Source organism: Pocillopora damicornis, chromosome 10 (assembly GCF_964200805.1).
Source record: "Pocillopora damicornis chromosome 10, jaPocDami1.2, whole genome shotgun sequence".
Lineage (NCBI taxonomy): Eukaryota > Metazoa > Cnidaria > Anthozoa > Scleractinia > Pocilloporidae > Pocillopora > Pocillopora damicornis.
This window is the reverse complement of record NC_142679.1, coordinates 17,996,395-18,007,936: the sequence shown is the minus strand read 5'-3', so window position 1 is coordinate 18,007,936 and position 11,542 is coordinate 17,996,395. Positions and strand designations below refer to the sequence as shown.

The window sequence follows — 11,542 nt, the reverse complement described above, 5'->3', positions numbered from 1 at the left end:
TTAGTGCATCGTATGACCCTCGTTTCCTTCCAACTGTTTCGTAAAAATTTGGGCAACTTGTGAGAATTTTTTGGGCAAATGGTTCACCGCCCCCCCTGGCAAAAAAATGCCCGTACGCCTATGCTTTGAGCCCTAGTGGCCTTTTCAATTGAATCACACTGATTCTGGCTCAAGTGAAGTGACTCAAGAAACCCTGTCACAATGGTTACTTCCCCTTCCCCCTTATGTTCTGAGGCAAATTTCTCTGCAACTTGGTTCAGTGGAAGAGGTAAGTCTTGTGCATCATGACTTTCTTCTTCCACTTCGACAGCCTTAAAAATCACTGACTTATCAGTAATTTTTTCCATTTTGCAAGAAATCTATTTTTGCTTTCTTCAGTGGCAGCTCGTTCACACTCTCTGCGAGGATCAAAAGTTTTCTTTAAATCTGAGTTGATTTCCCTCCTTTCTTGGTTTGTGTTGTTGTGTGAATCAGTTCTTATTTTTAAGTCTCTGATTTTCTTAGGCTCAACTTCTCTAAAGGTGCGATCATTCCATCTGCATGGTACAGATGTACATGAAGGATTAGTGAAGCCCATAGAAACTGCATGCTCCACTTTGTACAAAAGTGCCATAACATGATTGCAACTTTGGGATTAGCCTGCTGTACAGCTACACCATGCAGACAGGACACCCCCCTGATTTGTATCAATGGCTACCCACACCTCCCGTGGCTCATCTCTGACTCGTTGGGATGGTGTAACTTTGCACTTTAAAATACACTCTCCGGTAGAAACAAATGTGTGTGAATACACCGTACCCACGAATCCACTGACAAAGTAGGAATAAGCTTTACAAAGCTTGTACTTCCCTACATAATCTGAGTCAAATTCTTTCTTTGACAAAATAAAAGAGAACACTTTCCCAAGGTCTAAAGCTGGCCATGTTGTCATATCGTTTCTCCATTCATCCTCTGCAATATGCCTGGGGTCTCTAGGAAGACTCTTAATTCGTTGTTGGTACTCGACTGTGAGTTTCGACCTCAACTCCTCGTCGGATACCACAACCCGAACATTACGTTCACAAGCAGAAAAGGCTCTGGCGACAAGCTCTCTTTTTTTACCAGTTACACTTAACCCCCTTAAACTTAGGTAATCTTTTAGTTCACCCAAGCTTTTCTGGAGGAAATTTTCGTAAAGATCTTCTGGATTTACACTAGAGGGCTCTTTCGGAACACGCGTAGCCATGGTTCGAAATAAAAACAACTATTGAGCTTGAAAACACCTAAAGTACAAAAACCAAAACCAAAATTTTAAGTACGTTGTAATGCTACCACCGTAAAGCCTAAAATTTAAAGCTACACAATATCGATGGCTATAAAATATATTCTAATTTCTCAACCAAAAGAGGTGCTTTTTAAAATGCGATTTTCGCATCATAGCGGCCGCGAAGTCAACTTCGAACAACATATCAATCTGCCCATAAAACGCAGAGATAAAACGGTATTTCGCCAAGAAATTCGGCACTTACTTTCAGTAACGCCTTATCTTTATTCCCGCTAGATTTGGAGACGAAAATAAGCAATTTTCCTTCAATAAAGTTAAGATATTGAGCGAAGGTACCGAAGCACGTCTAATAATTACAAAAGAATCTATCGCTCGTTGCCTAGCAACGAGGTTTTGTTTGACCCCCAAACAATATGGCCGCTATAAACCGTGGAAGGATCTTGTAACGCGAAGGAACCGGCCGAGGAATAAAGGCACTATTGATTGTGTGTGAAACAAGAGCATTCGCTGATGATATTTTGATATCACGCATTAAGTCATTTATCTTCTTGTATTTATTCGCCTTCATCTGGTGTAATTAGTTCCACTGACATTTTTGTGAAATACGGACGCGCAGCTCGGAATGTTAAAAATGGTAGGATAATATCTTAGCATTCCTAAAAGTACTTACAGTTAAGGCCACTTGTGTCCCCTCGTGAGATGATCGTTCTCGGCGAAATAGAGGCCACTCTGCAGACTCAGTTCGTAGCACGACAAGTACTTAAAGCCTAGGAGATCGAGAGATATAAAATTACGGAATGGGTGAAACTCCGGACAACATTATGAATAGGAGGATGAGCGAGGCACACGTAGAAATGAGGAAAGTAGAAGAGATGTACATGTACCTGATAGAGGAGGCACACGGCTGTTTCGCGGTGGAAATTTAGTTCGCGCATGCGGTCTACAGGAAAGCTCGAGTTAATTATTATTTCTCTGGTTAATACAAAATTATGCATTTGCATAAATCTAGCGTCCATGGCAACCCTTTGGGCTAAGATATAGTTTAGCCAATGAAATCTTGCTGCGTATCTAATGTATGCGGGTGAAATTTAGCATGGCGGATGCTTACACATGGAAGAGGCATTTGCCGTCGAAAATTTGAATAAAATCGGTCAAATTTTGCCTGTGTTCGACGAAAACACGTTGCTATGGTGGAGTCTAGCAAGCACACCCTATTAAATCAACTGAAAACTTTGATTTCAATTTGGAAAAGGCTCGAATTTTTTCCAGCAAAGCAAGAGTCAAAAGAGAAGACTTGAAACCTTACTGAACAACCGACAGAGGTAAGTGTTTTAATCCGAATTGTTTAAGACTCCATTCGAGGCGCTTTTAATATGTTAAGATCGGCCGTTATGCGACTCCATTTTGAATCTCGGAGGTACTGAATTTCAAGTGAAACAGTCTGTAAACGAATGGAAAGGTTTAGTTTTGGTTCCAAAGATTGTAGTAACACTTTTATTCGTCTAAATTAGAGGTTGAGCAAATAAATTACACTATATTTACACACATAGTACTCGTTCTTAGTCATGACATCGAACCGATACATTGCTATTGAAAAGGAAAGAGTTTTACTCGTTCGCTTTTCGTTTTAAAATTCTTTCTTTAGGTTTGGGAGCTTTCCCTGCTAGTTCCGGAGTCGTGGCAATGTGATGGTTGACAAGGATTTGACGCAATCTCGTGTCCTTTTTCTTCACATGGTCAAAATGCTGGGACTGGGTATTGAATTCAGAGTGTATTCCTTCAATCCCTTGTTCACCGTAGAATCCAAGGCCCATGTGCCATTGTCGAAGAAAAGTGCAAACATGTTCTTCTAGCATATGCAGCTTTGGTGTGATTGTCATGTCTGGAAATTTTTCCCTAAGGAACTGAAGAAAATTTGTGATGTCTTCCTCTGCAACAAGAAAACAAGAAAAGGTGGACTTAAGACATGATCTTATTGCTGTATTCATGTTTTTCCATGAAAGTCAGGTTTTTTCTTTCAGTTACCTAGCTTATCAATCTTGCCATCATTGAGATAGTCTGCACTGTCATAGACAAAGTGGCAAGCAGCAAATAACTTAAAAACTTGTTCAAATTTCACGCTAATTTCTCTTGCTTGAGAAAGGAGGGAAGGACACAGCTCCTCTGTTTTTGTCAGCACAGCACTGCATTAAGTTTAATGATGTTGTCTTCCTACCAAAAAAACAAATGCAACAATTCAATGAAATTTTGTGACTCAACAAATTCCTACTCTAAGGGTAGAATTTGTGTTACCTTGAAGCAAGGGTGTACATGATTACCAATGAATGATTTTCCATGATAAGCTTGTCTCTCAACATTCATTTTCTTGAGAACCTCATCCAAATGAACCGATAGTGGTCCATTGGCTTTCTCAAAGGCAGCCAATTCCATTTGTTCATCTGCAAGCTTTTCCTATAATGTTGAGATAATACTATTTAAATCTGGGTTATTTGACTTACTGCTTAGTTGCTATAATTTGATAATTTGAGCCCTTGTAATATTACAAATAAATGATCTATAAAATAAAATCGTAACTTCTTTAACTAAAAAATTAAGATGGGTTTGAAACATGTAAAATGGATTTGGAGGATTGTACAGCTATGATACTGGAAAGCACCAATATATTATTTTTACCTCCTCCTTTGCATTTCCAAGGAGTTTTGGCTATCTCCTCCTGTAGTAGTGTAAAGTAGGCAGGCATGATATCAACATTAGCATGCAGACTTTGTAAATTCAGCAACTCCTGTAAATAATTGGCTTTTCCATTAAATTGTTGTGCTTGTCTGGTATGTAGTTGGGCAGCTCTGAATGCCTGGATTTTCTCATCATTCTCTTCACTGTCTCCTGCTAGAACCATTTGAATTTTTTTGTCCAGCTCAAAGCACTGGTTCTCTAGTTTGTCAAACAGTTTCTTAAACAAACCCAAGCTAATGTGAAGTCCAGGAACACAAACCTGAAATAGACAACCATTTAGTTAGGTGTCCTGTAAGTCCCTCTTCAAAGCAATAAAATAAACTCTTGTATCTTACTTTGTCCAATTCAATGTCCAGCAGTTTCTCGTGAATCACATTGTGATAAAACTTCTGTCGACTTGTAACAGAGCCATCTGTTACAAACTTATCATAATCCTCTTGAATGTTTTCAAGACTTCGTTTTTCAGCATGCCCATGTTTATGGCAAGAGACTTGCATTACTTCATGATTTATCTTGCACCAAAGACATGGATATTTGCCTGCAAATACAATTCTTATGGTGGAAACCTGTTTCACAGAAATAGTTATGTAGAGTAGAGGCTACATTTATATTCTTTTATTGAATTGCTAAAATCATTATTATTTGTATATGTGAATTATTGTCTGGATCATACCTGAGGCACCAGCTATTCCAAATAGCTTGCATAGGAACTCATAGTCACCAAACAGGAAAACCACTTTCTTTTTACCTCTAGAAATGGGCAAAACAAAAATAAAAATTTAATATTATGCTATTTCAAGTCTCTATTCTCCTGATTAACTAAAAGTGTGGTAAATTTTTTTTCACTTACGCCCAGGTTGCTTCTTTCAAGGTGTTTACTTGTTCTTTATATTTCATTAAGGCTGTCTTTAAATTAGCCCAACTATCTTTTGCATGGAACATGGCAAAGACCACTGTGTTGGTTTTAGAATTTGGATGCCTCAGGTTAGCAATCTGGAAGGCCATTTTAAATGACCCACCACCAGCATCTCCTCCAAGTTTTATGTGCGCTTTATTTTCTGAGATTGCATTGTTCCATGTCAGCCTTCCATTCCTAAAATGATAACCAACTATAATTAGACTATAATTCACAGCAATAGGCAACAGAAAATGATAAGCAACTAGCACAAAATATGTGTGGAGTTCAACATCTTGTCTGGACTGGTTGATCAAGTACCTCTTTGCAAATTGGGCACATATACTCATGCTTGATGTTTTCAACAAACTGTTCTGGGTAAAGAGGTTCTGATCCTCTAAAGCTTTGTAGATTCTTTACCTCCTCAGAGAATGAGAGTGAGGCTGGGTCAGGTTGGAAGCTTAAAGTGCCAGACATTCCTTCCACCATTTCCACTTGTTCCTTGGGTTCAGCTGAGTCCTCTCTGGGTTTTATTCCAGGTTTAGTCTTCTTCTTCCTACCAGGTTTCTGTTGATCCTTAAAGAAACTGCAGATCTTACAGTTTCCAGTGCGTTTGTGTGGAGGCCACACATTGATTGCAAGGCGTGTGCCTCCTCTTAAAGCAAGCTTGTAACACTTGTGGCAGAACTTAGGAGGGCACATGTCAAGGTCATCTTTACGAACTTTGACACCAAAGGCTGTGAAAATAATCTCCGTCTTATCGGCGCAAAGAAAACTGTTCTCATACTTATCTTTTGCCTTCTTCAATCGCTCCCCACCAATTCGGCAAATTTTTTCCAATATTTGTTGATGTTCAGAGAGACCAAAGTTAGCCATCTGAATGCACTAATCGAACCGAGTTGTAAACTAAACTTGGATTAAGCAACGCAGTTCTAAGTTGACTCAAGATATGTTCCGAAGTTCCTTTTTCCGGCCTTTTATTGCTTCAGAAGGGTACACCCTTAGGGTTTGTACCTTGTTTCAGGAAGGGGTGTCTATTTATCTCTCTCGATCGGTTCTTCAGGGGTGCGGGAATATTTGCATTCTTGTGTTATTGCGTGTAGTTCATTCCATTTGAAGGGAGAGGGAATATTCGCCAAAAACCATGTTAATCACGGCCAAGAAAAACGATTTAACTATCAGATCAAAGCACAAATGGTAACATATAATTGTAAGGTTTATTATCCGTGATCATGATTGAAATGTTGACCGAAAGAAACGTCTTGTCCGTGCTTTCACTATTTCACTTAGCTCCCCGTGACAGATCGATGACATACACTTTTCGAGGAGGAAATCACACGCACGTAGTTCGACTTTCTTGCACGTAACAGAAGGCCGTGGACATTTTATCAGTTTGTCATAAATCGTGTATTCTTTGTTTAGCCCATGGGTAAGCATGAGATCATTCAGAGGATAAATTCGCGTAGTTTAGGGGCATTAGTTCGAGGTCAAAGGGGAGATGGACGCCATATTTACTATTTCGGTGGTGATGTGTAATCGCAGATTACACCGCTCAAAACAATTCGGATTAAAACGTCATGGTAAAGAAACTGATGGCAAAGGAGAGAAGTAAAGCCTGAGTTGTTCCTTTATTGAAAGAAAAATTCGAATCAATCAGAATCTTGCCTGAAAATAAGAAGACCTCAGAAAGGCGATAAGTCATCTCGCGTCAAAACAAGATGCCATTAAGCCGTCGCATAGTTAACTATCCCGCACACGCAATCTTCCCTAGGAGAACATTAACCAGGGAAGCAAAATACAATGTCTGCGCATAAGTTAGCTATTTCCTTGGGCTTTGCGCATATACTTTTTGCGACCTAGTTATCAGTGGGCTCTTTCTTGTTGAGCCGTTAAACGTACATTTTCAGCGGTTTCAAATTGAAAATGTCGATCTGACATGCGCGAACTAAATTTCCACTGGCGGGCGTTTTGAAACAGCCGTGAGGCAGCAAAATCACTGATAAGGATGGAGAAAAGCCACACTCAAAGTCTGAGGCTGAGATTCTCCAAGGGCGTTTAATCGAGACGTCTATGAAGAAACTGAAAGAAATTTGCATTGCCGGAAGCGCTGAGTAGGTCACAGGTTACCCAAGCTCACGTCTCGAGAAAAAACAATTAATAAATTCATGAACGTGTCACGCGTTGTGTGACTAGGTAGGCGAAGGCGCGCTATAAAACGAGAGGTACCTCTGGATCATTTGTCAATCAACCATCGTGGCATACAGAACTCCAAAACAGCTTGAGCTGCAGCCAATGCAAGGCACTGACCAATTCATGAACGCGTTACGCGTTGTGTGACTCGAGAGGAATCGTTGAAAATTTGAACACGTTATAAGGAATAGTAAGGGGAATGAAATACGGTCGATTTACAACGACCAACACTTACTCATATCCTGTGTGTCCGTTGTAGTTTCCAGCGATTTCTGCTGTTTTAAGCTTGCTTTACCATCACTGTTATTTGTCAAAAGACATTAATCGTTATCACGGGCGACGAGCGGGGATAGAAAAAACGACCCAAATATGAGCGGTCAGCGGTGAAACAGCTTTTATAATTCATATAGAGACATAATTTGTTGTTCCAGAGACAATAGCATTGTAAAGCCGAAATGTTAACCGTTTACTTCACAGTTTAAGCAATTTTTCAAAAGTGTTGATTGAACTCATATCTTTTACTGCTTTAATAAACAATGGAGGCTTCGGAGAGGGAGTCAGTGGCATTTGGAAAGGCACCAAGAGTAATTATATATATGGTTTGTAGCTAGCTGCGTGACGTGCGTGACGTTAAGATAGATTTTCACGAGCGTCAATGGTGCAGAATCGTAACTTGATGGAGCCAACAGTGGACAACATCCCAGAATTCAAACTTTGTGATTTTTTTCTCGGCTTAAACGCTAAGTCAGTTGTTCAATTGAATAGGAAGAAAAACATTTCGAACGGAAAACAGCATTATTTGCACGTGTGGATCTTTTGAGAAAAGGTCTCCTAAACGAGTGGTCTTGATTGTAAATATTTAAGGAATGGTAAATACATTAGCCTTAACATGGCTGTTTCTCGAAGCTCAGTGTTTTCCTACTTGCCTTTTTTCCACGTGAATTGGGGGCGATTGAATAGATATAATATGCAGTAAAAGAACTTCAGCTGATAGAAATTTTAAATTTCTCATCTTAGGCTGTGGATACAAAATTCAAGTGAAAAGGAAGCCAACTGTGATTAATGCTTTGAACAAGTCAAGATACGTTTTTTTCGTCACACAACAAGTTACATAACGTGAATATCATTCTTCTTGATGCCTTTCCCGGTGTCACCAATGCCTTTCCCGATGCCTCCATTGGTTAATAGGGCATTAAAAGTATTGTTCCAGTTACAGCTTGAGGAAAATTGCTTAACTTTTAAGTAGCGAAGTGTAACTTAGTAACATTTCGGCTTTACAACACGATTGTTTTCTGCAACTACAAAACGTACATTTAATTCTTCTTGGTACCTTTCGGATGCCACCGATGTCTTCATTGTTTACTAAAGCAGTAAAAGATATATGTACAATCAACACTTTTGAATTGCTTAACATTTTATTTAGCGAAGTAAACTGTTTACACTTCGGCTTTACAACACGATTGTTTCCTGATACTACAAATGATCTGTCTATATATGAAGTATGAAAGTTGTTTCACCGCTGACCACTCGTATTTGGGTCGTTTTTTCTATCCCCGCTCGTCGCCCGTGATCTTTTTCTCGATACGTGAACTTGGGCCGCCTGTGAGCAGGTTGGCCCAACCAGAGCCTTAAGAAAATTTGACAGAAACGTCATATAAAGCAAAAATGATGTATCACTTTACATTACGTTTCAGGTTACACGAATGTAAGGCGAGAAAATAGCATACTTCGACTTCTCATCTTTCCTTATGATTTTGTTTGTATTCGCGTGACAACAGCCCTTTTACAGTTCCTTGTAACCGCGCGCAAAGTAAACGAGGCTGGGGTTGAGTCGTAGTACCTAAATCTCTGCGGGCTACTTTGGTGAAATTCGCACGTAGGCAATAAAATTGTTCGATTTTTATGGAAAATGGATGGTCTTAGTTGAAATCTCGGTAAAGCTAATTTTTCTTTTTTCTCTACAAAGAAAGGAAAGCAGTGTGCTGCTTTTGGCACAGGCGGCCCAAGCTCCAGTTGTGAGATGATCATCTTGCGCAATAACAGTCATGGCGGAATTATAAGAGTTTGTATGGGAATATTTACGACCGCTCTAAGGTATAAAATAATACGTCAAATTCTCTAAAAAAATACCTCACCTTACTTTCACAGCGTATCGCTTGTTATATGACCGCTTACTTTGATGAAAAGAACGCATTTTAGCGAGTTGTCCATTTCGAGGTTTTCAACGTTCATAAGAACGTATGTACGTTGAAAACCTCGAACTAAACAACTCGCTTAAATGGGCTCTTTTCATCAAAGTAAGCGGTCAGATAACAAGCGACACACTGTGGAAGTAAGGTGAGGTCTTTTTTTTTTGAGAATTTGACGTATTTTTTATTCCTTAGAGCGGTCGTAAATATGCCCATACAAACTCTTATAATTCCGTCATGACTGTTATTGCGCAAGATGATCATCTCACAGCTGGAGCTTGGGCCGCCTGTGCTTTTGGTTGTTCAATTACATTTATGGCCCTTATGGTTTTCCTACGAGCTTTCACTTCTTCAAGTTTTTGCACGTAGGCATGTATTTTTGGTCAGTATTTATCGCGTTATACCTATTTTATTCTCTGTCAATTATAAATGAGGGTAACTATTGTTGCAAAATTAGTAAAAATTATCGGATCATGTGTACTATAGGTGGACTCGGTCGACATATCGGGCGACAGTCGACCGATATATCGGTCGACTATCGGTCGACCGATGGTCGACCGATGGTCAACCGATATATCGACCGACTGTCGGCCGATGCATCGGCCGATATGTAGCGATCAACTGCCGGTCAAGTATCGGTCAAGTATCGGTCAAGTATCGGTCAAGTATCGGTCAAGTATCGGTCAAGTATCGGTCATGTATCGGTCAAGTATCGGTCATGTATCGGTCAAGTATCGGTCAAGTATCGGTGAATTACTGGTGAAGTATCGGTCATGTATCGTTCAAGTATCGGTCATGTATCGTTCAAGTATCGGTCATGTATCGGTCAAGTATCGGTCGTGAATCGGTCAAGTATCGGTCAAGTGTCGGTCAAGTATCGGTCAAGTGTCGGTCAAGTATCGGTCAAGTGTCGGTTAAGTATCGGTCAAGTGTCGGTCATGTATCGGTCATGTATCGGTCATGTATCGGTCAAGTATCGGTCATGTATCGGTCAAGTATCGGTCAAGTATCGGTCAAGTATCGGTCAAGTAACGGTCAAGTATCGGTCATGTATCGATCAAGTATCGGTCATGTATCGGTCAAGTATCGGTCATGTATCGGTCAAGTACCGGTCATGTATTGGTCATGTATCGGTCGAGTATCGATGGTTTAAGACTATATCGGTCGACACATTTATCGGTCGACAATCGACCGACTATCGGTCGACAGTCGACCGATAGTCGGTCGACAGTCGACCGATAGTCGGTCGATTGTCGACCGATAAATGTGTCGACCGATAGTCGACCGATAGTCGACCGATAGTCGACCGATAGTCGACCGATATATCGGTCGACTGTCGCCCGATATGTCGACCGAGTCCACCTATAGTACACATGATCCAAATTATCTATTAGATACCTGAATAGTTTTAAGTTCACTATTTTTTTTTATTCTGGCAGTAAGTCAATAAGTTTAGTACTGCTCATCTGTTTACTTCATGTTTTGCTAAAACCACTGTTAGCAGAGAAACTCTTGGAAAGTTACTCACTTATTATGGCAGACCCAGAAAACTGACGCAAATTGGGTTGCAATTGTGACAAGAGACGTTTTCAGTTGTTGTTGTTGTTTTTTTTTTTATGACAGCATAATAATCCACTAAGGATGCCAGGTGGAACCCTCAAAAAATGTTTTGTGTGCTTTATGTATCAATCAATTTGATGCTTCAAATTAAATAAAAAGACAATATCAGTTTCACCAACAAAAAGAGATCTCAACACAAAGATGATCTACAACACTAAACTCTATTATTCACAAAATTGTCCTCATAAAAAATAGTTTGATAGATATTTCTCAAAAAATAATTTTTCATACAATGTGATGGTCTGAAAGATTCTCTTTCAAGCAAATCTTGTGGTAACTGTATCAGTAGAAAATAAATATCTTGATTGGGATATATTTCTCAATTTTCTTTTAAGTATCTTATTTACAAATAGAAACATATATCTCAGAATTATATTTATTTATCATAACATTGGTTGACACAATGCAACTAGGACTACCATAGCAAACCTTTGTGTCAGAAGGCCTCTGACTACAGTGAATGGGAATATCAATGTTAATTACTTACAGAAACTTGAATGTGTTAAAAGGACTAGCACTGTTGAGATCAGTAGCTGAGAGGAAGCATTTCTGTCCTCTTCCTTTAACCCTTAAATACACAAGATATGATTGTTAAGTCTCTCTTCAAGCTGCTACACATTTACTTGTACATAAGTTATGAGAATTTGATGT

The 11,542-nt window shown here is 39.5% G+C and overlaps 1 protein-coding gene and 1 long non-coding RNA gene across 7 annotated transcripts; one reads left to right on the top strand and one right to left on the bottom strand.

The window, feature by feature from the left end:
* The first annotated feature begins 2,166 nt into the window (after positions 1 to 2,166).
* LOC149039208 (uncharacterized) lies at positions 2,167 to 4,331 on the top strand. Its single transcript, XR_016180688.1, has 2 exons — positions 2,167 to 2,586; positions 2,910 to 4,331. It is a non-coding gene; the product is annotated as an uncharacterized LOC149039208 (long non-coding RNA).
* Positions 3,570 to 6,876, bottom strand: LOC149039207 (uncharacterized). Of its 6 annotated transcripts, none has more exons than XM_089186019.1 (6): positions 5,313 to 6,876; positions 4,848 to 5,090; positions 4,671 to 4,747; positions 4,333 to 4,535; positions 3,938 to 4,256; positions 3,570 to 3,715 (listed from the first exon to the last, which is right to left on the bottom strand). In XM_089186019.1, the coding sequence occupies exons 2-6, from the start codon at positions 5,000 to 5,002 to the stop codon at positions 3,699 to 3,701; spliced, it is 771 nt and encodes a 256-aa protein (XP_089042145.1). In that variant the 5' UTR covers positions 5,003 to 5,090; positions 5,313 to 6,876; the 3' UTR covers positions 3,570 to 3,698. The 6 variants fall into 6 exon arrangements, with proteins under 6 accessions (XP_089042145.1, XP_089042142.1, XP_089042140.1 ...); XM_089186016.1 differs by having other exon boundaries at positions 5,214 to 6,094; XM_089186014.1 differs by having other exon boundaries at positions 4,848 to 6,876.
* Between the last annotated feature and the right edge of the window lie 4,666 nt (positions 6,877 to 11,542).

Excerpts from the sequence above, each read along its gene's own strand:
- LOC149039207 (XM_089186013.1), bottom strand. The coding sequence starts at position 5,242 with ATGAGTATATGTGCCCAATTTGCAAAGAGGTACTTGATCAACCAGTCC. Across the intron at positions 4,748-4,847 it reads TTGAAAGAAGCAACCTGGGC|AGGTAAAAAGAAAGTGGTTT; the intron begins GTAAGTGAAAAA and ends GCCCATTTCTAG. Across the intron at positions 4,257-4,332 it reads TGGACATTGAATTGGACAAA|GTTTGTGTTCCTGGACTTCA; the intron begins GTAAGATACAAG and ends TGTCTATTTCAG.